The following is a 27,973-nucleotide window of genomic DNA, read 5'->3' as shown; positions in this document are numbered from 1 at the left end:
GCGATGCGACATCTGCCTTATAGCCACAAACCAGAATTTAAAAGGGAGCACCCTAAAAAATAAGCTTGGGGAGTCATCAGCCTCTCAGAAGGAAATAAGCATAGCTCCCTGCCCTCTTAAAACACCAGCTATCAGTTGATAAAAGAAGTGCATTCCTGCAAGCTAAACACCCAGGCAGTACTTGCAAGGCAGGATTTGTAGCCTGGTGCCCTTCGATTCGCTTCAAGAGTGACAGAACAGCAGCCAGAAAAAACAGGGGAAAATACAAACAACATTTCTAACGCCCTGGTGATCTGTCCAATGGCGAAATCCCGCCAGACCCAAGTACCTGTGCAAAGATCACAGGGCTGCTGTCGCCCAGGCCCTGGGCTGCATTTGGAGGGGTGAATGGAAGGGTGGGGGGGGTCCCTCAGCAGGGCTGGAGGCATCTGCAGCTCTGAGACTCACTTACTTCTCAGGGGCTGAAGTAGTCACGCAAAGGAGGTTTCATTTGCTTCACGGCTCCAACAGCAAACCTGGAAACTGTCTTCTTCCTGCCCCATCACCTGGCTTAGTTCATTTGAAACCAGTTTTACCCTTGCTGCCTCCCTCCTGCTTGAGTTCTAGTTGTCTTACTCCTGCACACAACAACCGCAGCCAAACAAAGAGAGAACAGCCTGGGACTCACCCCTTACCTGGGACCCCCAGCGAGGGGCCGGGCAAGTGGATGCTGAACCGCGAACACGACAGCACAGCCCACACCAAAACTCCCCACGCACACCCCCAGCCCAGCGTGCAACCTGCTAACTAGCAGCGAGCAGGAGGGGATGGAGCCGAGAAACGGGGGATGGCAACACTGATAAAATTACTGTGTTTCTCCTCCTTTTCTTTGGGAAAGGCAGAATCATCCTTCTGAGCAATGAAAGACCGGGAGAACCAACAGCTGTTCAGATTCAACTGCTTGGGTCTCGCTGGTTTAGCTCCGGCTCTTTCCCGACGGGGGGGAAAGAGCGGGGGTCTCTAGCTTTTATTCAAAGGCATTGCCCTTATACAGGGCCTTTCAGCAGAGGATCGCAGAGCACCTTACAGACATTTAATTAAAACTCAGAGCCCGCCCTGGTGGGGGAGGGATTATAAACAGGCCCCTGGCTCAACCAGCAGCTCACCAGCACAGGCATCTCTTTCTCCCGTCCAGCCGAGGCATTCGGCTTCGTTGAGGAGCACAGCAGTCCCAGCCTCACCAAGCTACCAAATACACCCCAAAGAGCACGGAGCCTTTGAGGAGCCATCGGAGCAGACGGGAGAGACCGGCAGCACACTCCAATGGGATGGGACAGGCGGGCAGGGGCTCCTCTCCGCCAACAGAGCCACAGCAATGAGACGGGTTCAGCTTCTGACAGAGACACAAAACCATGGTTTGTTACCCCTCTGCAATTTAAACACTATATATTTCCAAAGCACGGCATTACTGGGGACCAATTCATCCATCTGACAGCCCTGGGAGGCCGATACGATGGAAAACCACTTCCCCCCTCCCCCGCTTACCTATGGGGTGAAACTTTTGCTGGCTGAATTAAATCTTTTTAAACAAAAGTAAGTTCAGACATCTGCCTTTGCACAGTGTCAGCTGCGAGAAATGAGCTAACATCCAGATGCAGTGGCATGTCAGGATTAGCCCAGGCTGGGGCAGGAATGCTTCCATGTATGGAAAAATATTGGAGCAGTGAAACCATAAGCTTGGAGCAGAGCAAAGTGAGAGGCCCTGTCAATGAAGTTGCGGGCTCAGGTTTAGAGGATTTAGCAGCTCAGATCCGCCACAAGATCCTCGGCATGTATTACAATAAATTTCACACTTTTTCCAAAAGGGACTCCCACAGCAGCGCTGCGAGTTGCGAGGGTGAGATCCTACGCCCGTCTGTTTGCTCTGGAAGCGGGGCTCAGGCCGCTGGGTACCATTAACGCTCCCCACGCGGGGCAGGGGCTGGGGCGTTGATGGAGAGGTTCTGGCGAGCACAAGGCTGCCGCTCACACTCGCCTGCCTGCCCAGCCCTTGGCGGCTGCCTTCTGCACAGCAGGATTTATAAAAGCCAACTTTGGAGCTGGCACACGGGACGAGCCGGTGGTAGTTCAAAAGAAAACGCTGAGCTGAATCAGCGCGCGCTTATGCCAACACCACGGCAAGGGCAGCGACTGCCGAGGCACGGGCGAGAGCCAGGGCAGTGTTCTCTTCAACCGGCCCAGCACAAATCCGGAGGGCTCATTTGTCAGCATCCTGAGTTAACGCTAATGAAGTAATGGCTATGACTTCATCTCTCCAGTGGGAATCTCTCGGGAACGAGGGAGAACTAGAATTTCCCTCTCCAGCTTGCTCACGCAGTTGCAATTCGTTTCAGTTGCCTTCTACTCTCTTCTGCAAACATTACCTAATTCTCATCCAGATTCTTACATCTTTGCACTGAAACATAAAACAATGCCCCCTTCTCAGCTGTCAAAGCCCAGCCTTGCTGAGATCCCTCCCAGAGGGATCTGACCCCGCGCACCGGCTGCCACCCCCTCCCCAGGGGCCAAGCCACACCGAGCCCCTCCTCTCATCTGAGGATGCCACCAGCTATTTTTTATGCCTCGGACACGAAACAAAAATCTTGGCAAATTCATTTTAAATAGGGACCTTTGCACCTTTTCTCCATTGAAATATTTTGAAGTCAGGTTGGATTTAGCCACAGTGGCAGAGACAGACCCTGGAGTTTCTCCCCTTGGCTGGGCAGGACAGCTTCAGCTGCTGCAGATCTCCACGGGTGCAGAACACACACAGCAACCTCTCACACCGCCCTGCTGCTACAGCGCTTTGTCTGCCTGGAGAGGCTGCTGAGCCATGGCCCCCGGCAGCCCTGCTGCCCTCCTCGCTACAAGCCTTCAGCTGCCAGGTTTGCCCTGCGCTAGGTTTGCTTCCCCGCTGAAGACGCTCTCCCTCCCGCACACCGTTCCTGTCTGGGCAGTGGCCATGGCACCCATCATTTGAAGCGCATCCTTTAGGGAGCGGATTCCCCCCCAGGCTCTGTGCCCAGCGCTCCCCACCTCGCGCTCCCCCGTGCCCCGTCGGGGGCTCCCACCTCTTTGTTCTGAGGCCAGAGAGGGGCTTGCTGGGCTCCAGGCAGGGGCTGATCAGATTGCAAGAGCTCAGCTAACGCCCTGACGCAACCGAAGCGGCCAGTCACTCACACTAAATAAAGACCACAAATTCTTTACATATTAATTGTTGGTTGCAATTGTTTGCGGTATTGGAAGACAGACATGAGGATATGCAGAAACCATTCCTGCATCTTTTTAGTTCCACCCTTCCATTAACTGTGTGTGCTCTAAGCCAAATCAATAAGACACTACACTTTCTTTGGAAAACTGAGATGATGAAAATAAGCTATTGTACAAGACAGTCATGTTGTAATCCAAAACACTTGTATAATTCACTTTCCCACAAGAGAATTTAATGTCTATTTGCTTACTTCTCAATACATCCTGCTCCGTTTCTCCACTGGCCATGTCTTTACCTTACAACCTACGGATTTAACTCTAATTGTGTTTTTCTCCCACACAGCATCAGCAGGGAAGGAGCAGTTCCAGCCAGCACAGAGGAAGCTGCCCTGCAGAGCTACGTCACGGCAGGACAGGGGGAAAGCCCTCTCCCCCCACTGAGCACCCCAGACCCCAGCTGGGGCTCCTACCCCAGGAATGGAGGGGAATTAATGTGCACAAAGCCCAAGCTGTAATGAATCCGAGCACCCTCCCCATGCTGGCATTACTCCCCACTCTCCTAATCATTATTATCTGGAGATGGCATGAGCACAAAGTGATCTGTCTAGAAAAATGTTTCAAATCTATCGTGCATTACGCTGTGATGTGCCATGGAACCAGTTTAGAGAACGCACACAGCTATAAAGTCGTGATTATTCAGTACTCAACCCAGCCTGAAAGCTCAGGAGTCAGCTTGTTATTTGCTGAAAGCGGGGGGCCTGAAATTATCCATGAATAGTTCAAAGCTGCAGTTAATTCAACATCTCTGCTTTCAAAAGCATAAAAATCAGATTCCTGGAGTGTGTAAGCTTTTTAAAAATGACAAACTACTAACTGTCAAATCAAAGCAGCAAACAGAAATCCACATGGCTGATAAGACAAATAGTTGCATTTTAAAGAGTAATTAAATATCACTTTGGAATATTTTGCTTGGAACTTGTTTTGCTGATAAAAAAATGGGGAGGAGAAGGAGGAGGAAGCAATCCACACACACCAACGAGCTTCTCACCAAGCAAACGCTCAGGCACACGCTGCTCAAACTTGTTTTCTTGAATTCAGAGTTCAGCTCACTGTATCATAGACTCCCATACCCTCTCACTTTCCCTATATCCCTACATTTCACATCAAAACTCTATCAATAAGGAGCAGACAATTGCTACATTGAATCTGGCTTGCTGGGGAGGGGGGTGCGTGGGGCTGGGGCAAGAATCCCCCTGGTCTGATCACCAAGAAGCGCAATATCTTCTGACTTGACTTAGATTAAAACCATACCCCAACTTCCATGCTGCGAGCGCTGCTGGAAAAAACAGGAATGCAAAACAGAGAGCTCTACCCAGATGCAATTCAGGAGAAGTGAAACCCTACCCCGGCCGCATGAGCTAACCCCACCATACGCCGCTGTGAAACATTAAAAGTATGTCCGTGTGAAAGGAACAAAAAACTCCCAAACCCTCTGGACTCTCTCAAAACCCGTACCTGCTAACGACGAACTCGCAATGAATTTCACGCAAACCTCCTCAGTACTAAGAAATACCTGTAGGCAATGGTACAAAAGGATCGTTTTGAGTATTAAATGAGGAGACACCTTCCTGCATCTCAAAGTAAAACGTTATCAAACCACTTGAAGAAGCCAGCATCCAAAGGCAATGCAAACCTGATGTCAGTTTTTGGGACAAGACCTGCAGAGTCTGGTCCAAGACCCAACCGCGTGTGACCAGCAGAAGCTCCCACTGCTTCCCCCCACCATGGAGCCGGGAGGATTTGATAATGAAAAGATGTCCAAGGACTTTCAGAGCAGGCCCTCAAACGTGACCGAAGGATGCAATGAACAATGCAGCAGATGACACATCCGCAACACATTTAAAACACCAATTCTCCCCCAGGGAAAGCGCTCGGGCAGGCCACACTTTGGGTACACAGGAAAATCCAACCTTCAAGGACACCAGTGATGTTTTTGCAACTATTGCAGGACCAGGACACAGCCCCCAGACCTGCCGTCTACTGACAGCAGTGGGTGCTTACAGCAATTTCACCAAAGGATGAAGATCCTGGCAGGAGAAACTGTTAGTTGTACGGAGGGTCACTACGAAGCTATATAAAACACACTCAGAAATAATTTGGAAAAGTGGCATCAACAACAACAAGAATTAGGCGATGTTTTGGCTTCAATGTCATCCGCACGATGTGGAAATACTGACTAGTTTATTCCTCAGTCATAATTAAAGTTCACTGTTGTACTTCTCCAAAATCACATTGAAAAACGCTCCATTGTTTTGCACTTTCTTCTGTAAGGCTGTTACATGTTCAGCTCCTAAAAGAATGTATTTTTGGAGAACCGTGCCCTGATTACTTTAAAAAGTAGAGTTACTTTGCTTAGTTCTGCAACCTGAGAGCAACAAATGAAATTGTCAACCATGCATTTTTAACTGAACGATTTCATTTCAACATCTGGATTAAGATGCCACAATGAAAAACAGCACACAGGCTTCTCTCTCTTCTCTCCTTTCATACATCTCCCAACCTTCCGTTTCAGTACCAGCGAGTTTCAAAGCAAACAAAGAATCAGTTGGTGCTGCTAATGCCTTGCTTCTTACTCAATAGCCTTATGTCATGAGAAGACCATATTTTTCAAATCTACATCTCCATGAGCCAAAGATTTCATATACATTCCCACCCCAGAAATACAAAGTCAGGAATACAGCTGAAAGTGATTACCTAGATGTTTTTATATGATGAAACTCAAAAGCTGCTTCAAGTGATTTACAAAATTTTCTGTTAGACAAATCCCACATCTGTGCTGACCACTTGCCTCCCAGATCTCAGCAGATGGTGATTTCAAACAGAAAAGTTACGAGTCACTGAAAATCAGGGTGTATCTTAACCTGTAATCAAGAGTTTGAGGGTTTTTTCCCCCCTGGAAAAATGTGTATAGTCTGATTTAATTACATGTCTACCTCCTTCCCACCGTTTCTTGCACAAACTCTACCTACAAAACTAGTACCCAGTGCCTTATTAGGGGAGACCCCCACAGTAGCAATCTTTTTCAGTAGAGGGAAAGAAAGTGCCATTTTCTTGGGAAGGCGGGGGAGGGAAATAACATAATTTAAAAAAAAAAAAAAATGAGTGGGTTATTTGTTGTAAAAGACTTGACAGGGATATCTGCAAACAAGCAAGAGGTTTGCCACATTTTACCCATCGATCTTAAGACCGCTGTTTTATTGGTGGTGCTGAGGTAGACATACTCCCAGCACAGAAGGGGTGATCTGTCCGTGTCCAACTGGGACCACCTACCACAGTAGTCAAGCTACTAAAACAACAAAATTCAAAACTACCAACTTGCTCCTTTTCCCCTCCTTAGGGCGAGGCAGAACAGACGTCTTCTTCACATGCAGAGAAAGATCACATGCCTCTGCCACACAATTCAGCAAAAGACACATTTCATGTGAACATGGGAGAAAATACATGCCGCAGGGTATACAAATCCAACTTTTAAGATAAAGGAAAACCACTCCGTCCCAACCGAAGTGTATTTACCAGCATGAGCAAAGAAAGAGCCTCAAACTGTTTTCAGATACTTGACTGAATAATCTCAGAAACATAAGCAACATGTTTTGCATTTATTTAAAACCAGAGCAGAAGTATTTCAGCTCCAGTGGAAACGGGTTTGCCTTCCCAAGAAGAATGTGGGCAACACTCAAGCAGATGCATAAAAACAGCAGAAAGCAAACACAAAGCAAGAGGCAAAGCACAGACCCTACACCACTGCAGCGCTGCAGGGATGCACCAAGTAAGCATAATTAGAAAAGACAAGATTAGATAGAATGAGGAAGACGACTGGGCCAAGTAAGCAACAAGTAAAAACAAAAGCAAAGGCAAATAAACAACAGCAAAAGATAAATGGCTTCCCTCCCAGCAGAGACTCGTTTGCAGCGTTTTCTCCTTCAGCACCCCAACCCTCCTTTCTCCCACTCCTATGTGGACCATGTGAGAGGACCTACTCATCGGAGAATGTGGCCAACTTATTTTTTTTTAGCAAAAATGACCAAGATGTCCCACAGCAACGCAGCACAGCAGGACAGCACACTCCCGCTCCCCTCCAAAAGCCTGCGTGCCGTAAGCACTTGAGGCGCACCCAAATTCACCCCGAGTGTGGGTGGACTCTGCAGCGGGGATGGTCCAGAGCTGACCAGGAGAAGGCTGGGATCCTCTCAGCAGCAGGAAGGGTGCTGCCCTGTCGCGGGTGCCGGCAGACACCAGAGCACGTAGACAGATGGGGGCTGTTTACATTACCGAGATTCTCAGTAGCAATCAGGAATTAAAGCTGTTATTAAATCAACCCTCCAGAACTCGAGCAGATGTTCGTGCAAACAGATAACAACAGGGTGATGTTAAACCAAAACCCCAAACGAAACAAAGACATGGAGCAGCATCTCTCCCCCATGTTCTGCTCAGCAACGGCGGGCATTATCGGAAGACAAATCAATTATCAACAGCTACGTATAGCTACCCAAATCCAGGGCTGAACAGCTTAATTGCGGGATGTGTATCACGAGTTAAAGGCCTCCAATCTCATTTGGCACGTTATGGTTTTGTTCTTGAAAAGAAGCCCAATAATACGGCTGGCTGTGGCTCAGACGGAGGCATAATGCCATCCTCCTCATTAATCAAAGGCTTTCCCCATGTCCAGATGTTTGCTGACTTGTACTGCTTTCTTTTATTACTGGTTTGGAGACAGAAACTGCTGTACGCTAAAGTTACTCAAATTCAACTGGTTGTTGCAAGACACGCAGGCTGTTAGTCCTTGGTAACTGCACCCCGACATTATTGAGTTACCGAGGCATTCAACCAAGAGTGGCTGATTTCTTTGACAACTCATACTACTTTCAGCAATAACCATATGAGTAAGATGCTATTTTACTTTTGGGACTGTGGGAATTTTACTGCAAGCCCAGAAAGGAGCCTGGTTTTTAAGACCTATCAATGTTTGATGCCCGGGGTTTGGAAGAAGGAAAAATCTAAAACAATGCAGAATACACCAGAGAAAGGCAACGTGCACACTGATAGACGTTTCAGCAGGAAACCAGGACTGTAATAGCCACGTTATTTAATAATTCTGAGTAACAACAATGATGCTACAGCCAATATGGGATAGGAAGCCATCTCTCCCCAAAGCTTTCACGACCTCAGCAGATAAAGTCACCAACCCACAATGGGAAGCGCTGGCTGGAAGGGACCTCTGGGGGTCTTTGAGCCCTGCAGTCCCCAGCACCAGACCCTGCCCGGCACAGCTTGCCCAGCCAAGCCCTGACACATCCAAGGACGGGGTCTCCACAGCCTCCGGGGGCTGAGGCCGAGAGCTCAGCTCCCTGCCGGACGTCCCCACCTCTCTCTCTCTCTTATCTCTGCTCTGTATCTGTAAGATCCCTTTCTTCCCATAAATCTATATAATTCTCTGGGGGTTGTCTCACATCGAGTTTAGGAGTAGCCTTTAGTGCAAAGGAACCATAACTCAAAAGGACTGCCTACATTTTTCTAATGCTGTTGTTTTTAAACAAATTAAGCCCGCGAGGTACTGAACATATGCTCGACATCCCCAGCTCTTGCTGGCATGTTTTTGAAAAACAGAAAGTTTGTGCTTTTCTGGAGAGTCAGGTCATTAACCCAACTATTTAAAAATCAGCCTATTTTACAAGGAAACTTCTAACTGCCTGAACTACAGGTTATAAACCTCCTGTTTAGAAATCTGATATCCTGACATAATTGCCCTTATAACTTACAAATAGGTTCTCTGTTATCCATAGATTAAGCTTCCTCCAAAGCCACATCACATCTGCTTAGTTTTGAAAATATACAGCATGAGCTTCAATTACTTTACACTCCGCACAAAAATAATCCTGAACTTAACTCAGGGCTTCTTGGAATAAGAGTTTAAGACCCCATAATCTTTTTACTTCATGTTTTCTTGCAATCTAATAGATGGAAGTATTGGCCGACATGTAACATTAATGCCACCTTCCACTTCTACAATTTCCCAACTATTTAACTACATTGCAGTGGAATTTTTAAAGCAAATACGGCAAGCAAAAGTCCTACCACCTAAATAATCTGAAACGTTCTGTAGGGAAATGGCCAGCTACTAATTGGAACCACAATCTTTTCACGTCCCTGTAGGAAGAGGGTTTGGTTTTCAAGAAACTGGAATTAAACTGTAATTTCTCTGAAGGATGAAGCTTCTGTTGCAACTCCCCTCGTTAATGGAACTGATCTCAGACCCCGATCTGTGACCACTCATGCAAGCTCCCAGTTAGAAGAATCTGGATTTCAAAGGGGCAAACTGGGGGGGCCTTCAGCAGCACCATCCAGGCACACGGCGTCCAACATCCGAGAGCTTTTGCAGAACTGGGGGCTTAGTGACAAAAACCCGCAGTAAATGAGGGGAAAAAACAAATCCGGGCTTCAAAGCAGCTACACCTCTTCTCAGGAGAAGGGACAGCACAGGGCGCAGCCAGGCAACAACCAACTTTTCATTGAACGACTCCTTCGCCCAACAAACAGCACCAAGTGCCGGCAAGAGGAGGGTTCAGAGACCCACCCAGGAAAAACTCACCCCTCTCATCCCAGCACAGCCTCGCAGAGCCCGAACTCGGGGGGTGCCCAGCGGGGCTCAGCCGCTCCCCGGCCCTGCAGGTACCGGCGTTACCCCGATCCCCACGGACGAGGGGAAGACGCCTCGCCGAGAGCCAACGCCTGCCCGCTGCCTCCCGACCCGCAGCCCCGCAGCCGCAATCACTCGCCGGAAAGATGTTTAGAAATGGCACTGTGGGGCACCATCTTTTTAATTCTTACTCAATAGCTTCCAGAGATTAGATTTGTAAAGAGGTTTGGGGTTTTTTCATTTTTTTCAAACGTTGCGAGCTTGTTGGGATCTGGAAGCCCAGCCTTTGCCTTCCTGTCCCTCACAGCCTTCCCTGTCTGGGTCTGACAGAGCGGGTTTTGTCCGTGGTCTGTCTCTCAGATTAAACTCTTCGGATGAGGGGCTGTAGCTCGTGGAGTATCGAACACACCAGCCGCCGAATGACACCAGCAGCGACGACCATCCCGAACTCGCCCGGCAGCTCCCGGCCGAGCCGGGCTCCAACTCGCTCCCCAGCCACCGAACGCCCCCCCCCCCCGCAACGGCGGCGGGGCCACGGCCCCTGTCTGTGCCCAGACCCACGGAGCAGCCCACGGGGACCGTGTCGGCGGCCCGTGCCGCGGCCCTGCTTCCCTCCGCCTGACCGCGGCCGCCCGAGCGGGGCCCTGGCCCCCGGTTTCGGCTCCTCACCCGCCCCGCCCGCCAGCCCCGCTGCTCGGGGGGACCCCCTCAGGGTCCGGCCGTCCCCCCCTCCTTGAAACCGCGACCCCCTGACCAGGGTTTCCCCCCTCCCCGTCTCGCACGGAGCCTGCGGGGTTTCCCCGCCCGCTGCGGCAGGCAGGCCCCGGCAACCGGAGGAGCCGGGCGAGGCGGCGGCGCCCCGCGGGACGGCAGCCGACACCCCCCCCCCCCCCCGCCCGCCGCCTTCCCCCGGTTCCCCCCCGGGAACTTTCTGGAAGGCGCCCACCCCACGCCACGCGCCCGCCGACACGCGAGACCCGCCCCGGCGCCGCGGGGGGGGCCCGGCCGAGCCCCGCCGCCCCCAGACAAAGCCCGGGGCGCGCCCCCCGCCCCGGCCGCGGCCTCACCTTGCGGTGCTTGTCGGCGAAGGGCAGCGCCAGCCAGGGCATGGCCCGCACCGCCTCCTGCCACTGCTGCTGCTCCTGCTCCGCCGACACGAAGACGATCTCGAGGCGCTGCCCGCCGGCCGCCGCCGCCTCCCCCCTGAAGCGCCCGTAGAAGGCGGCCAGGCTGGCGCCCAGCTGCGCGCAGGGGCCGCCGAGGCTGCAGCCGAAGTAGAGCCCCACCAGCGAGACCCCGCGGGCGGCCAGCGCCGACACGGCCACCTCCTCCCCGTCCGCCGCCACCAGCACCTCTCCCAGCACCTCCGACAAGGCGCCCGCCATCCCGCTCCGCTCCCCGCGCCCCGCTCCGCTCCCCGCGCCCCGCTCCGCCCGCGGCGACACCGGCCCCGCCCCGCCCCGCCAGGGGGCGCTGCCGCCCCGCGCGGCCCCGCGCCCGCCTCCGCCAGCGCCGCCCCCCGCCCCGGCCCGGCCCCCTCCGCCCCCCGCGCGCTCCCGCGGGCTCCCCACGCGTGGGGTGCGCTGACCCAGCCCTGGATAAAGCCTCCCCCAAGGTCTCGGTCCCTCCAGGGTCCGGTTGCTCCGAGGAGAGGGGAGCAGCGAGGGATGGCCGCCGGCCGTGCCCCCCCGCGCTCCGCCCCGCTGCAGGGAGCCCGGTCACTGCCGAGGGTCGCCCCGAGTCACAGACCCCGCCTGAGCCCCCGCTCCCCGTGCAAGTGTCCCCCCCCAGCCGGCCCACTCGACCTCCGAACGGCCGCCCGGAGACGAGCGGCTTCAGCCGGGGGCCGTGAGGGTGCAGGCAGCTCCCCAAGGCCCGCAGAACCAGAGTCTTTCCCTTCTCCGCCTTCAAAACCTGAGTCAATACGTGATTACCCCCATCAATAGCGAGTGGGAAAACCTGAAAGCCGAACCAGAAGTGTGAACACAGGTAAATCTGGCCACACTGCATTGCACCGTCTGCCTGGGTGGAATACAGAGAGGCGAGCAAGCGTGAACATGGCATGCAAACCAGGCTTTAAAATGTATTTGCTCTTCATAATCAACGCCTGCGATCTGCAAGCCCGCAGAATTCACCGCAGCACGGACCCGCAGCCGCTTTGGCCTGATGTCCGTGTGTCCGTGCTGCAGACCCTGACCCGCCTGCCCTCGCCGCCAAACCCCCCTGCACGCGACCTCCCGCCCTCCGCTCGCACCTGCCGGGAAAGCAAAATAAACGTGGAAGCGTGTGCGAGGGTCCAGAGGACGGGGCTGAGGGGCTGAAGTTTGGAGGCTTTTGGTTTGGAGCATCTGCAGGTCCTCTCCAGGCGCGGAGCGACACGGGCGCTGCGGAAACACACGGGGAGCAACGTGGGCGCAGGCTGGACACCTCCTCCATTTTACCTTTTGAACCCCAAACCAGCACTCTTAAATCTTGCTAGCTACTGTAAAAGATACTTTTATTTTTACAACACTTCCTTATTTGGTTTCTCATTTGGCTGCTTATTGTTGCTTTCAATTGCATTTAAAATCGTTGTATAGCATCCAGAGACATTGGGGGATGCCTTATAAATACAATTAATTATTATTATTATTACAGCTTTACAATGTCTCTTTTCTTTTGCCAAGACCTGCTCCCTAGAGGTGGTTCAAAGCAAGAGGAGTTTTGTCTTGGTTTTATTTGTCCTGCCTTATCTGCCTTAATTAAGTATTTGGGTTCTTCAGGGCAGGGAAGCTGTTTTTTAAGTCTGCAGCCCTGAACTCGACCAACCCGTGTGGCAATATAAATATTTTGTTGTAAAAATAATATTTATGACTGCAGTTAATTTGTCTGGCCCCATTTTTAGTGAACAAAACAGAAGGAAGATGCCCTGAAATACAGAACAAGTAAAAAAAAAACCATTTTTGTCTCTTGAACAATAAAATAAAATCAGGAAATAGCTGTTCTTACCAAACAGCATCACAACATGAGGAGTGACTAAACCGAGGTTAAGCCGTGCGAATGCTTGCGGGGTTCCCATTACAGGTGGATGTCTGCCCATGTGCAGGCTCCGCAGCAAAATGATGGATTCAGGATGCCCATCTGAGAACCAGCTTGAAACACGGGAGCTCAAGAGGCAGGACCACATCACAGGACTTTGAATAAGCAGTTTCTTGTCTATAGAGAGATGGTGCCAGTCTGCACTTCCTTAACCCCATTAGTTTTTTCAAAGTACTCTTTTTTTTACACTGCATCCCCTCTGACTAGTATATATTGTATTTTTCACTAAAGTATTTAGCAAATATTTTGCCAAAATATTTGGCAAATATTGGCCAAACACTTGCATTTGCCTGGATTTGTTTCCCCCACAAGCAGTGCTCATTAGGGTCTTGTCAGCAAGGAAAAAATCCCCAAATACTGACGCAATGCGGCAGGGTGAAAGTGCTGAGCCCAAGGGTGCTGCCAGGCAAAGGCACGAATGGCTGGAAAGGGGGTCCCATCCCACCCCTGGCCTCCCCCCGCTGGTGCTGGCCCTGCCGGGCATGGGTGCAGGTGCCCAGGCTGTGGGCAGAGCGGGGGTCTGTGGGGCCCCCCTGGCACCTCCCAGGGCAGCCGTGCCCAGCGAGGCCAGAGCTGCTGAGGGGCTGGAGCTGCCCCCGCCCAAGCCCCTCCCTGTGCCAGCTGCAGGTGCCCATGGAGCCGGGCCAGAAGGCGAGCCCCAGCCTGAGGGCTTGGGAGCAGAAGTGGCAAATTGAGTTGAGTTCACACTCGCTGTTTCAATTGAGAAAACTCATCAGGTTTTGTGACTTCTGCCCAAGGCCGATGATACCGAGCTGTGGGGATGTATGCTCATTAGCTTGAGCAAATTAAACCCGTGGCAGCAAAAAGAAGGAAAGAAAGGTAAGCTCAGGGTGGTTTTTAAACAGCGGTAGCAGAGTTACCCTAAAGCCACAGTGTAAAAGAAGCCATCAAAGAAAACTCCTATTTAGCAACAGCAGAGAGCGACAATCCTTGGGCAGGCAGCTTTCCAGGTCACCAAAGGCAGCCCCAGGTTAGTTCCCAACACACGCAGCACTTCGAGGACACGGCAGGCAGCAGCACTCAGCGGCAGACGCGCAGCAATGCAGAGGCACGGAGGCCGTGCCAGGCTTGCAGGTGCCAGTGAGATGACAGATTTCTCGTTGCTTTTTTCTGAACAAGCAAATGCCTTTGGACAAATTCCATCCACTGTAAACATCAGGTTTGAGCTTCTCTATAACCCCTCTTACAGAGGCATGTCTGCACTAGCAAGCTGGGACAAATAATGGGGTGAACAGTCCTGTTTATACGACTGTCCATGCCAAAAAATAGCAGTTACGGGCAATAAACACACCCAGGATGATTAGAGACCACTGAGAGCTGCCCACTCCCGAGTTCAACCTTTTTGGCAGCCGTGTAACTGCAAGTCCTGTAACCGCTTCAGTGCAGCAGCTGCATCACCAGTCAGCGCCATTTAAAACATTATTAGACATCACGTTTTTCAAGATTATTGAACATTAATTACACCTTGGAGATGCAGGCAGCAGTGGAACACCAGTTCTCCTGGGTCTGAGGAAGCCTCATCAATCTGCAGGATGGACTCGAGAACACTTAGGTGGGGTTAAACAGAAAAACCATCCCTGTGTACCCAGTAGAGAGGCTACCCTGCGGTAAGGGTCACTATAGTCTAAGATCATTAGCATGTTTTGCTAATGCACTCATTACTCCAGAACACAGTAACTTTCTCCGCAGCTGGATCATCACGCAAGGGGAGCTATCTGAAGACAGCTGTTCTGGTTTGATCTCTGTGTTGACAAGCCCCAAATCCGTGTGTTGTATCCACTGACGGCTCTGATCATCTGATCCTATAGTGCAGTGCTTAAATAAAAACTAATTTGTTTGCAAAAGGCTATTTACTTTTTAATTTAGCTGTATTCTGAACTCCACGTTGCACAGAGGGGAGTGGATTTTCCACGGTATCTGGCCACCAGCCAGCAGCAAGGCCTCTTAAAAGAAAGGGACACTCTTCAAACAGTTGAGTGTTTGACATAAATCCATTGTGTTCTGACATTTTTCTTATTTGGTAGCTCTTAATCGCAATGGTTCCAGACACGGTACATTTGTGGGGTTTATTTTAGTAGTGGGATGTTGGCTGCATTTCAGAATATGGACATACATATCTAGAGAAAGCCCTGGGTAGTCATCCTGCTGGAAATCTTCAGAAAAAAGGCCTAATTCTGCTCTGCAGATGATGCAAGCAACTGCAATCCTTCTCCCCTCAGCTGCCGTCTTCTGAATTCACATCAGCATCGCTGAGAACTGCCCAGGGTCCCAGCTGCCGAAACCAGCTCCAACAGGGCAGCCATCTGCCTGCTCCAGATGGTTTGTAGCCGGTCACACATTAACTTCTTTAAACAGGTCTGTGTTAAGGTATCAGCCTTCCAAAATGCAGCTCCAAATTCGCTGGAGGTCTAAAACGACCGAGTTCAACGATGTTACACTCCAAAGGAATTTGACCCTTCAAATTCTTCTAACTGGTGTTGCAATAGTGTTAATATCCGGATCGCTGAGGGCAGCTTGGTGAGGGACCTTTGACCCTCCCCAGCTGTCTTGGGAGCTCTGGCAGATGAGTCCCACCAAATCTCGCCCGGCAGCTGGCAAGGTCCTTGTCCCCATCACAGAAAGGGAAGGAGCCAACGTGCCAGCACCCAGTGCCGGGCTCAGCCTGCAAGTTTGCCCTGACCCACGTCCCCCTCGGCAGCTCACAGACTAGTCAGAGAGCGCGGAGGCTGAAGCAGCGCCAGGTCTGTCGTGACAGTGACAGGGGAGACCTCAGGGCACCCCCGCTCACCAGACCACATCCTGGGGTGCCCGTTCTGCTGCTTGCCAGCAAGACTGGGCTCCACGTGGCACCACGGAAACACAAAACAGCTCTTTTGAAAGCAGATATAGTGGATTCCAAACAGCAGCAGCAAAACACAAGAAGGGGCATTTCAATCACAACCCTTCTCTGTGTGTTTGATTCTTCGGGGGCTAGTCCTGTACCTGGGGCTGGGAGGTAACTTTTCTTCCCTAAGCCTGAAGAGACAGGGCTTACTATTTTCAAAGTCCTTTTTCACAGGTTTCTGCCTGATTCTCTCCCTCCTCTTTGCCAGCCCAGGGTATTGATCTCAGCAGGGTCACAAGTAAACTTCAAAGGGACTCACACTTGCGCTGCTTGTTGAGGACCACGAATGGCACCATCTGAGCCTTATCATTTCCCCTCTGGCCTCCCCAGGAGATAACGGCACCGCAGGAACCCCCTGCCCATCACACAACCGGGCTGAAAACAGTAGTCACACCACCAGCCAGGACACACATCCTTCGCTGCTAACTACTTCTATTTCTTCATAGCTGCCGCTGCGGTCCCATCCCACAGGTAGCACAGGCTCTGGCACACGCACCCAACCGCCCGCTGCTCTGCAGGGGAGGGATGGATCGGGGAGAGAAGCAGCCGCCCCAGCTCGCCAAGCCCTGCACAAAGCCATGCCCTTGGGACCAACACCAGCAGCACTTGCTGACTTTTACCTAGCACGAGGCTGGAGTGACACCTCCTCTTTCATTTCTTCAGTCCACTTCCACCCTCAGAAGATGTGGCGAAGGTTTGCACCCTGGCTGTCTTAACACGAGCATAAAAATCTCTATTTAGCCTCTTTACAGTGGTGCTGAGCAGTCCTATCTGCAGCTGAGTGCACTGGGTGCTGAGAGCACTGAGCACCCCAGGCAAGAAAGTCTCTGAAACTAAGAATGTGACTTGAAGTGTCTGTGCCTGAAAACTTTGGCCCAGGACATTTCCATTCTGCAAGTCAGTTTGTTCCTCTCCTTTCCCCCATGGGAGAGGAGCAAAGTGTTTACCTGAGCTCAGCCCGTGCCCACTGCGAGGCTGTTGGGGTGGCCTGTGTCACCCAGGGTGGGTCATGGTGATGTGACCACTGCCTGAAGAGGAAGAGACTGTTACAAAGTTAAAATATGCTCCCAACTCCACATTGAACATTACATTGGGGTTTTTTTCATTCGTGAAAAGGTTTTGGTGATCGGTGAAGAAAATCCTGTGGCTATATGAAAACGTGTGTTTCTTGAAGAAACAACTTCAAGTAAATTTTGCAAGTTGGTCTTTCCCCCTCGACTACCACCAAAATCTGGAGGAACTCAAGACCAGACTACAGCAGCATCAGGCACTCTTTTGTCCTGAGATACCCTGATTTCATCATGGCACATAAAATCAGGGTGGCGATGACTCACCACTGCTACTGCACTGTTTTTCATGATGTCACCTTATACTGAAAGAGCAAGGGGGTAAATGAAACATTAATGGGACTTTACATTTCTGGGTGATGACATCACAGCTACAAGGCACCGAGGCAGCATCTAAACAGCTGTAAAACCAAGCCCCACTCTCCGCTGCCATTTTCCGTGTGTTAGCAATAGATTTGGTTACAGCTACTTGGTTACAAGCACCTGCACTTGGGTAGAATTTCACTCCTGTAACAACCCAAGCTCCCACCCAAAGCAAAGTTCCTTCTTGACAAGTGCCAGGCAAACACGACCACGGGCAGCCCAGCCCAGACGTGGGGTCCAGCAGCCCCCCTTCAAACCCTCACACCCCGATACCTGCATCGCCAGCCTGCTGGGTGGGAATCCCTGGTTTGGGGGGCGATCCCCAGGTCATGAGACACTGGTGGGCGGATGGAGAATGGGGCCTGCCTAGAGCCAGCTGCCCCCCGTTATCATAACGCTGACGGCAGAGGGGACGTCCCTTTGGTCCTGGAGAATGTGCTGAGACGTCCCTGCCTTTGACAGGCCCCTATGTTGGGGGACCCAGCCCGCAGCCAGCACATGGGGGTCCCAAGCCATCACCCCACAGGCAGGTCCCCAGTCCGTAGCCACCAGCTGGAGTGGGGGTCCCTGGGCCGCTGGTGAACCCCTGGTCAATGTGGGGGGGTCCCCAGGGGGTCTCCATCCCATAGCCCACGAGTGGGAGGGCTCTAGACATCGGTTAACAGATACCGGGGTCCCCTGCTCGCCACGCAGCAGGGCCCCAAGCCCCTCCCCAACACACGTAGGGGGGTCCCCAGCCCATGGCTCTCCCATGGGGGTGTCCCCAACCCCCCCTAAAACCCCCGCAGTGAGCTCCGGCCAACACGTGAGGGAGATGGGGTTGTCCCCAGCTCCTGCCTCCGGGGGGGTTCCCCGACCCGCGGTTGGGGTCCCGCTCCTTGGCCGGCGGAGGGACCCTGCCGGTGCCGCTGCGGCCCGCACCGCCCACAGCCCCGCGGCCCCGGGGGCGGGGAGCCGGCCCCGGCCGTGCCCATAAACCGGGCGGGCGGCGGCCGGACCGGCAGCAGCGGCGGCGGTTGGGCCCATGGCGGCGGCGGGAGCGGCAGCAGCAGCGCGGTGCCTGCGGGGCGCCCGGCGCCTCCTGCCCGCGGCCGCCCGGCGGGAGAGCTACGAGCTGGCCCGGCTGGCGGGGCCCGTGGTGAGAGCGGGGCGGGGGGAGGCACCGGGGGGGCGGCGGGGACCGGGGGGGCGGCGGGGACCGGGCGCGCTCCCGCCGGAGCGGCGCCAGCCCGGGAAGGGGGGGAACGGCCGCGGCGTTGAGGTGGGGGCGGCCCGGCCCGGCCGGGGATCGCCGCGGGGCTCGGATGCCCGGAGCCGGGCAACGTGCCCCGGTAACCCCGGCTGCGGAGGAGACCCGGGGCCCCGCCGCTGCGGCTCCTTCAGCCCCTGGGCACGGCTCCGCGGCCCGGGGCTGCGCCTGCCCTCTCCTGCCCTGCCCTCTCCTGCCCTGTCCTCCCCTCCCGGCCAGGGAGTCAGCCCGGTCCCCACCTCGGGCAGTCCGTGCCCGCTGCCCTGCAGAAGATACAGCCAGAATTAACCCCCCCCCCCCATTCATTTCCTTCATTGTCACCCTTATGGGGCTTATTCTTGGCCACAGGAATTCCTGTTGCTGTCCAGCTTGGTCCATGAGCCCTGCTCCAGCCGTGGGGGAAGAGTGGTGGACTTGGGGAGGGGGGATAAGCTGCTAAACTGCTCTGGGGAACCAGTCTGCAGCCACGTACCCCTTGGGCAACAAGCAAGTCACTTTGCTTCGTGCTCCTTGGCCAGCCCTTCCAGCAGAGTCTGGGTGCGAAGGTGGCCTATGGCTCGCTGTCCCAAAATCCTGCCCGGACCGCCGTTTGTCAGGAGGAGATGTACCCTCTGGTAGTCAGGGACTGGTGGCACAGTCCTGAGCACGTTTTGCAGAGGCTTCTGCACCACAGCCCTGGTCTAAACCTATTGCGCATGAAGTTCCGTGCTTTGAATCTTCTACTCTATCCGGTAAATAAGTACCAACTGATGAACTTCTCGGAGACCTCCCAGACATCAAAGCACTGACCCGCTGTGATCAGGCAGCAGAGGAAGCACAGGCTGGTTTCGGTTTCTGTAGCTGAATACATCAGCCCCAGCCCAGTCCCCTCAACCGTTCACTTGGGCACAGCCCGCTCCTCCGTGCGCACAGACAATCTCAAAACCAAACCTGCAGCTGCCATTTTTAATGCCCATTTCATGTCAAACCCGGTGCTAGAGCAATCGGGGAGGTGTGGACCCCTCCTGTGGGGATTGCTCACAGCAGCACCTCAAACGGGCCTGGGCCTGGCAGGAGGACTGTATCTGTGGGCAGCGGTGGGATGTCTGGAGAGAAGAAGGTTTTGTTCAGCTCTTCCTCTGACCCCGCAGGAGCTGGTTCCTCAGCAGCGCTGGGCTCTTGGCTGCTGGGTGGAAAGGAGCGTGAGCAGATCCTGGGCATGGTCTCCAGCTGTGCCCACCCCTCAGCGGGTAAAAACGTCTCTAACTCCTACCATCTGGTTCTAGCTGTGCCACGACTCTGTGCCTCAGATGCCTGTAGAGGGGCCGTCCTGTTGCCAGGGAAAATGAGGTCTGGAGGGCGATCTCTGCCTCAGCATCCTTAAGCCTTGCTGTAGTCGCTGGTGAGGAACAAGCAGGCTGGACCTGGCACGTCTCCAGGAGGAGAGGACTTTGCAGTTTGGGAGGAGGGTTTCCCCCAGATGCACAGAAGTGCAGAAAAGCATTGGGATTGTTTTATTTTCCCCTCTCTGTGCAACTTTCATCCTGGAAAAGGGGATTTCTAGTAAAGCTGTTAAGCCAGATGTAAACAAGGTCATCTGGCAGACACGCTGCATAACAACAAAATACCACAGGACAGGTAGAGGTAGGCTTTGAAAGACGAAACCACTGAGAGCCTGTGCAAGTCCTGGAGCTGGTGAGCAGGGACAGATTCCCAGGACAGCAGAGCAAGGTGCTGTGGCAACACCAGGAAAACCAGTGACACCAGGAAAGTTCATAGTCCGACTCCTGAGGGAAGGGTGGTGTTCCTCAAGTCCTCATGGGTCCTCATCTCACTGTCTCCCCTTCCTCCCATCCTAGTTTGTTGCCCAGCTGCTGGGGTTCCTGATCAGCGTGGTCAGCTCCATCTTCTGTGGCCACCTGGGGAAAGCTGAGCTGGATGCTGTGACGCTGGCTGTGTCCGTACGTATTACTCTGATTCACCTCTGATTTAAAACATACAAATTACGTGTCACCAAAAAAAAGGAGGGAAAAAAAACAAACAAAACAACCCCAAACCTGTAGGAATGTGTACACAAGGACTCTGTGCATAAGTAGAGCCTGATGCTACGCAAACATCACACCCACCAAACTGTTCTTTCTTTTACACTGAGCACAGGCAGGAGATGGGAACCGAGCAGCTGGTGACTGTGCCAGTGAGTGGCCAGCACCTGGGCAGGGACCTGGAGCCTGTGACCAGCTCTCTGGACCCGTCAGACCTAAAAGTGCCTGTGTGGCTAGGAGTGGCACTGTTTGTGGTCCTTTAGATATCCACCCCTTGCTAGAGGATCCTTTTCCACACCAGAGGAGAGAAGAGGCTATTTAGGCAACAAGAATGTGTTATTCTGAGAAACAGAGAAGGGCTGGAAACTTCCCAAAAACTTGTAGCAGAACTGTCTTCCCACCCAGTTAGGAGGAACACAGTGCTCTGGGCCAGGTCCCCTGTCACCCTACCTTGCAACCCCAGTCCCTTGTCTCTCCTCCAGGTCATCAACGTGACGGGCATCTCCATTGGTTCTGGTTTAGCCTCAGCATGCGACACACTGATGTCCCAGGTCAGTGGCAGCTCCCCCTCTCTTGTGCCTGACAGGGTTCAGTTGGTGGTGTCTCACCCCCTGTGCAGCGTGGTCTGGCCACAAAGGGTGGGAGGATTGCAGCTTCCAGGCAGCACAGGGCTACAGAGGCACTGGCTGGGGCCTGCTCCCTCCCTGCAGCTCCCCCAGGGAGCCCTGGGTCATGCCTGTGTAGCAAAGGGTTGTGCAATCTGCCTGAGAGCCAGTTACACTCAACCAGCCTGGCATTAGTCACTGCAGGGCGTGGGAAATGCATTTAATCAGCCTGTTGCTGCCCTGGGTCCTGAGCCTTTGCCCAGACCCTTTGGTTCCCTGTAACACTCACCTTGGTCCCCTCTCCCGACTCAGACGTATGGCGGCAAGAACCTGAAGCAGGTGGGCACCATCCTGCAGCGGGGGATCCTCATCCTTCTGCTGTGCTGCTTCCCTTGCTGGGCGCTCTTCATCAACACCGAGCAGATCCTCCTGCTCATCCGGCAGGACCCCGAGGTCTCCAGGTCAGGGGGGAGATCAAGCCCTTCTGGATCAGGCATTTGGCTGTGGGTGGGATGCCATGTAGTGTTGAAGTCACGGCTCTGTGGAGCTTGAGCGCAACGCTGCTTGGCTCAGGTCTTGCTTTGCTGTATCATTAACTGGGGAAACAACTCTCTTTCCAGGTTAACTCAGGTCTACGTGATGATCTTTATCCCAGCGCTTCCTGTAAGTTGCTGCTAAAGTTGTTAGAAGCACTAACATCAGGAGAAAGGAGGGAAGGTCTTGGCTGTGTGGATCACAGGGCAGCATGGTTTGGGGTTTTACAACATGCCCCTCGATCTTGGGCCTTACCAGATGTGTATTGGCCAGCAGCTGCCGGACCAGCAAACACACACTCCTCCATCTTGCTGTGCAAAGGCTTTTCCTGCAGGCCACGTCCCTGCACGAGACGTAACTGCCAATGGACATTGGAACCAGGGGCTCCAGGGCTCACAGCTCTGAGATAAAGGCTGCAGCGTGCTGTTCGCACACGCTCGTAGCTGCGGGGCTCTTGACTAGTTACTCTGAATCCTCTAAGACAGGAGCAGTACCCCTGGGCAGTAAGGGTCTGTAGGTTAATCCTTTTTTCCAAGGTTTCCAGGCTCCCGTGCTGACGAGGAAGCATAGTTTTCCCGTCTGGAGACCGATCTCTCTTCCCACTGGGAATGGGAGGTGGCTTTTGTTACTCTTGGCTCTGGGTGCCCGCAGTGCTGGCAGATGCCGTGCTTCAGCCAGACCCCGGGAGCGGGGTGTTGGGCAGTGTGCCTGGCTGGGGCACCCCGAAAAGGCAGTGCGGGGAGCCGAGGGTGGGAGCTATCGGTGAGGTTAAATGGTAACTGGCTGTTGAACCACAGTGTGGCGGTGCTGATGAAATGAATCCCGGCTTTTGCAGGCGGCGTTTCTGTACCAGCTGCAGACAAGATATTTACTAAGTCAGGTATTGTATAACTAGCCAGGCTCTGGGCCATAGATTAAAGGTATTCCTAGGAACATGGATAAAGTTGGGGATCTAAGTTCATCCTGTTCTGGGGAGAGCTGGGCTGAGGAATGTGTGATGCACAGCCCCCCAGCTGGCCCGCTCACGGGAACCACCCTTAGTTTGCTCCATTTCCCCATCGCTACCTCCCAACTCTGCATTTTACTGACTGCACCAGCTCTTGAGCCCTGCATGCTGCCTTCCGCATGTCTAACAGTCTAGCATTATCTGAAAGAGGAGCTGCCTTCTTGGCTTCCTCCCTGGGCATTGCTGAAGGTCTCCCCCTGTGTTTATTGGATGGGGCTTGGGTGATGTTGGGGAAGCAAACTCCAAAGTCCCTCCTTGGCTTCCAGGCGATCATTTTACCTCAGGTGTTGACGGGGATTGCAGCCAACATCCTCAATGTGGCCATGAATGCCTTCTTCCTTTACGCGTTGAAGCTGGGCATGGTGTAAGTGTGAGCAGAGGTGGTGACAGCCTCTGCTGGGGTGCAGGGGCTTGCTCAGGGCGGGGGGGGGGGGGGGGGGGGGTGTCCTGGGTACCCAGTTCTACCACCCTCTGCCCCCAGCCAACCAGCCTGCAAAGATAAGGCTGGAGGGGTCTGCCCCATATCTGCCGCAAGGCTTGTATGCTGCCACCAGGTCTCTCCTGCTGAAGCTGAGGAGGTTGGGGAGGATGTCATTTGTAATGTGCCTGTCTCTCTCCCCAGGGGCTCTGCCTGGGCTAACACAGTTTCTCAGTACACCCAGGCCATCCTCCTCTTCCTTTACGTGTGGTGGAAGAAGATCCATGTGGAGACCTGGGGAGGTACTGTTCATGGCTTAATCCTTCAAAATACCAGTGTCTGGCCCTGGGGATTTGGCAGTGTCACCAGCACCTGACAAAGAGATTACCATCCCCTCACAGCGGGAAGATGCTGTAGCTGTGTCCTCAGGGCCTTTACCGTAGCTCCAAGTACGTTCTAGATGATCATCCTGTCTCAGGAATGCAGCATGGTGCAGCAGCAAGACTAGGCTGGTGTCCTGTGAGCTGCAGTGGTGATTGTCCTCGGGGAGCATTCAGAAGAGCATATGGCTCCCCTTCAGGGGAGGAGAGGGAGAACATGCATTCATTTTGCTTCACCTCCTCGTTGCAGGTTGGACCAGGGACTGCCTCCTGGACTGGGGCTCCTTTATCCGGCTGGCGGTGCCCGGCATGCTCATGATGTGTATTGAATGGTGGACCTTTGAGATCGGGAGCTTCTTGGCAGGTGAGTGCAAATCCTCTTTTTCCTCTGGTTCAACAGGTCATCTTCCAGCCATGCCTGCTCTGGTGGCTGCCTCTTGAGCATGTCCCCAGAGCACCTCCTGCCAGCAGCATTGGTTCTGCAGGATGCTGTGTCTGTGGGATGGGAGCCCTGGAGTCACTGCCTCCTTGTTGGCAAAGGAGGAGTTTAATTCTGACCTAATGAAGGAAGCGATGACTCTCTTTCAGGGCTGCTCAGTGTGGTGGAGCTGGGCGCGCAGTCTGTCATCTATGAACTCTCCTCTGCAGCGTACATGGTAAGGGCTGTGTATTAAATCAGTGTCAGATGGGGAGGAGACCCCAGATAATGGCCCTGCAGATCAGGGCTGGGGAGGGAAGCAGGACTTGAGCTGCAGATAGAAAATCCCTTTACTGCAGCAATGCCAGTTTGCCCCAAATTCCCTGCTGGGGGGGAAGAAAATTGCTGCAGGCTCTGTTGCCACTCACCTCCTCATTGTCTCCTGCTCCTCAGGTGCCTCTGGGCTTCAGCGTGGCTGCGAGTGTCAGAGTGGGCAATGCCTTGGGATCGGGGGACGTGTTGCAAGCCAAGACCTCCTGCATCACTGCCCTGCTGTGTGCAGGTCAGCCCAGGTCCCGCAGAGGGGAATAAAGGAGCAGGACTTGCTGCCTTTAAGCAATTTGACTATTTCTCTTTCTTTCAGGAGTTTTTGCTGTGGTGGTTGCAACATTACTGGGAACCCTAAAGGACGTGGTGGGATACATCTTCACCAGTGACAAGTGGGTTAACAGCTTTCTTTTGAGTATTATTACCTTCCTGGAGGGTGTGATTTATCCCAGGAGCTGCTCAGAAGCTGCTGACAGAGTTCATAAACCTCCGTCTGACAACCACATTCCCCAAAGGCTCCTCCCCACTGCCTGGTGCCACAGGGCAGCGCAGATGCTGCTGACACGGGGTCACTACCATGGTGGTACCCAAGCTCTACGTGTCCCCTCGAGTCTCATGGGCTGGGGTCAGGCTTTGCAGCTGGCTGAGGGAGACATGTCAGGACCAGAGTCCATTGGGACCAGGCCATGCTGCTTTCCCTGATCAGTACGTACATCTTCCCAACAGGGAGATCGTTATCTTGGTGTCCAAAGTGATGATCATCTTTGCTCCGTTCCACTTGTTTGATGCAGCAGCAGTGAGTATTTCAGCATGTGGAGCAATTCCCCTCTGCAGGTTGGGGTGCAATGGAGAGTGCAAAGCTGCCAGGAGCTCACTCTTGGCCTGTTAAAATGGTACAGAGAAGTAAACTGATAAACTGTCAGAGCAGCTGCTTGCATTACCTATAGCACCTCAGTGTCCCCTGTGCTTGTGGCTGTCCATTGGCGTTGCTGCAGACAGCCCTGTTCTTTCTCCCTCTTTCCCCCGGCAAGGCTTCATCTTTTTCCTGGCTCATCAGAGCAGCACAAGTGAGCAGCTGGACCTTCAGAGGTGTCGGGTACTCCCAGCACAGCAGCAGTGCTCCTACAATCATTAGACAGTCACTTCAGCCTCTTTCCTCCTGTCACGTCCCTGGGAGAGGGACCCAGGCAGTGTGGAAAGCACTGTGGTGTCCGCTGGCGTGTCTGTGGGTGTCTGCAGACAGCTCCACGTTCTGCGCCTGGGTCGGCAGCTGGGGTGAGAGGAGCCCTGCACCACGCGCTCCGTGATGTGGCTTTGGTCCCTCCTGGCTTTGCGGGGCAGTGCTGTGGGTTCCCCTGTTCGCAGGGCCATGCCGTAGCCCGCAGCTCCTGTTGGTGCCTTCAGTAGCACGTGCTGTCCTGTGTGCTGATGCCTCTGCCCACTCTCCTCAGGCGACCTGTGGCGGTGTGCTGCGGGGCACGGGGAAGCAGAAGATGGGTGCTATCGCCAACGCCATCGGCTATTACGCCATCGGGCTGCCCATCGGCATCTCCCTGATGTTTGCGGCTAAGATGGGGGTGTTAGGTACGTGCGCCCTCTGTTCGGCTTTATACGAGCTGCCAGCGCTGCTTCTGCTGGGCCAAACCCTGCCTTGAGCAAAGGCTCAGCCCTGGAACTTGTGCTCAGACCTTCCTTTGTATCCGTGGGGCTGGGCTGCACTGCGTTGCTGAATTGTTTAGCTGAGGCAGGCTCTGAGTGGCCTCCATCAAATGGGGGCTGAGATGTCCCCGTAAATCCAGGCTTGCTCCCAGCATAGGGCCCCTCTAGGAGCTGTTACCTCTCCCTGTCCCTCAGGGCAGCTCTGCCATCGAGGCTGGGTTAGACGTGGGGCAATAATCTGACCCCATTGAAGTCCTGGGGCATTTTGGCAGTGGCTGGCAAAAGCAGGTTTTCCTCAAGCTTCCCCTGAAGTAACTCTCCACTGCTGCAGGTCTGTGGGTGGGGATGATCGTTTGCATCTCTTTGCAAGCCCTTTCCTTCTCGGCTTTTGTCATGCGCATGGATTGGAAGAAAGCTGCAGAAGAGGTGAGACTTGTGCTTCTCTCTAGTAACTCTTAAAAGGTGTTAGGTGGGTTCCTGTCCCAGTACAATGCCACAGCCCTCCGGGAGGAGGCAAAAGTGAAAGAGGATCTGCCGCTCTCCTGTAGGGATGAGCAGTTTGGTGTGGAGCATGCTTGCTTTGGGAGAGCAGAGGGAAGAGGCTCAAGTTTGCTTGGCTGGGCAGGACACCCTTGCTCTGAGAAGAGCAACTCTTGCGTGTGTTTTTAGGCTCAAGTCCGAGCTGGACTGAAAAAACAACTGGAAGATGTGAACTCCAGTGGCACAGCTGCTAACAAAACATCTGCTGTGGGTATGTAATGGGGCCTGACAACAGGGAGGGAGCCTGAATTCTCCACCCAACCCTTCCTTTCCTTCATAGCCATGGCAGCCATGTCTGTGCTGCAGGCCCAGATGGCTGGAAAGAGCCCAGTGTCTGGTGCTGGGCCCAGGCACTTCTCCTGCCCTTAGTAATGGGGTACAAGACACCTTGTCCTTACCCCTGTCACCACTCTGGCTGCTCCAGGGAAGAGCCTGGAGTGCCAGCCAGCGTCTGCCTCACTGGGACCACCCGCCCCTTTGCTGCGGCATGTCCCAGTGTCCCTGAGCCTTGGGAAAGGACCCTCAGGACTGTCACTAGCGCTTGTGCAGCATCAGACTGGGCTCCCCTGACTCTGCAGCTCAGCTTCCCTGCAGCACTCCCCTTTCTGTTACACAGATTACATCTCCATTGGCACAGACACCGTGGACACCGTGGTCCTGCCTGAGAGCGTTGTGGAAGGTGAGAGGCACCCTGACCACCAGCTCATTGCCCAGGAGGAGCCTGCTGTCATCCCTGCTCCTCCTGATGTGGCATGGAGGGCCCTGATCATCCGCCGTGTGCTGGCTGCTGCTGCTGCTATCGCTGTCCTGCTGGTGGGCATACTGGTCCGGATCCTGACCGGCAAGAGCTAGAACCAGTGACACTGGGGTGCTGTGCACAGAGCAGGAGGGCACGTGGTAACGTCCCAGGAGGATGGTGCCACAGAAGGAATTCCCCCAGTTCTTTGTAGAGTCACTTTGTTCAGTTTCTGGTTCACTCACACTATTTTATCCCACACCCAGAGTTCTTAAAGGGGAAGAAAGTGCTTGAGAGCTGGTCCCTCTCCTGCACTGCACTAGGATGTCACTTGTGACAGGCAGGAGTATATCCTGGGAAAGAGACGGGGACCTTGTGCTGCTGTCCTGCTCCCTACTCCCTGGGGGCATTTGTCCATGTCACTTGTTAATGGCCGAGGCTCTTGCTGCCCACAGCATGTTTCCTCACGCACCAGTCTGCAATTGGGCCTGTTTTGCTGGGAGATGGCTGACTCCTCTGACTGCTGCCGGGGCGTTGGGCGCTGGCTGCTCGCCCTGCTCTCCCTGCTGCGTGTCAGGCACAGCGCCTAAAGCAACTCTTTTTTTGCACTTTTGTAAGGTGGGATTTTGATACAATAAAGTTTTCTGAGTAAATGTTGGGCTGTTAATGTGGTGTGAGCGTGACCCCGGTCATTGGCACGACTAACGTAGTAGAGGAGAGATGTGTGCCTGGTTTGTGCAGAGCC

General features: G+C 53.7%; 2 protein-coding genes across 3 annotated transcripts in view; one reads left to right on the top strand and one right to left on the bottom strand.

The window, feature by feature from the left end:
* The window catches only part of NXN (nucleoredoxin), a 52,534-nt gene extending 41,190 nt beyond the window's left edge, over nt 1-11,344 (bottom strand). Inside the window, exon 1 of the mRNA XM_074845304.1 lies at nt 10,990-11,344. Within this exon, the coding sequence (XP_074701405.1) occupies nt 10,990-11,307 (318 nt within the window). The 5' untranslated portion in view covers nt 11,308-11,344. The remainder of the gene's footprint in view (nt 1-10,989) is intronic.
* Nucleotides 11,345-18,352: 7,008 nt separating this feature from the next.
* On the top strand, nt 18,353-27,881 carry LOC141931955 (multidrug and toxin extrusion protein 2-like). Of its 2 annotated transcripts, XM_074844783.1 has the most exons (17): nt 18,353-18,473; nt 20,423-20,524; nt 21,088-21,156; nt 21,523-21,671; nt 21,831-21,873; nt 22,580-22,624; nt 23,017-23,114; nt 23,373-23,470; nt 23,799-23,912; nt 24,137-24,204; nt 24,420-24,528; nt 24,610-24,685; nt 25,020-25,089; nt 25,745-25,877; nt 26,284-26,378; nt 26,622-26,703; nt 27,109-27,881. In XM_074844783.1, exons 1-17 carry the CDS (start codon nt 18,360-18,362, stop codon nt 27,342-27,344), a joined length of 1,701 nt encoding a protein of 566 aa, XP_074700884.1. In that variant the 5' UTR covers nt 18,353-18,359; the 3' UTR covers nt 27,345-27,881. The 2 variants fall into 2 exon arrangements, with proteins under 2 accessions (XP_074700884.1, XP_074700885.1); XM_074844784.1 differs by lacking the exons at nt 26,284-26,378; nt 26,622-26,703; nt 27,109-27,881 and having other exon boundaries at nt 25,325-25,775.
* Nucleotides 27,882-27,973: the final 92 nt, after the last annotated feature.

The sequence above is a fragment of the Strix aluco genome, chromosome 19 (assembly GCF_031877795.1).
Source record: "Strix aluco isolate bStrAlu1 chromosome 19, bStrAlu1.hap1, whole genome shotgun sequence".
Classification (NCBI taxonomy): domain Eukaryota; kingdom Metazoa; phylum Chordata; class Aves; order Strigiformes; family Strigidae; genus Strix; species Strix aluco.
Note: the sequence above shows the minus strand (reverse complement) of the source record. Positions and strands in the feature narration are given on the sequence as shown.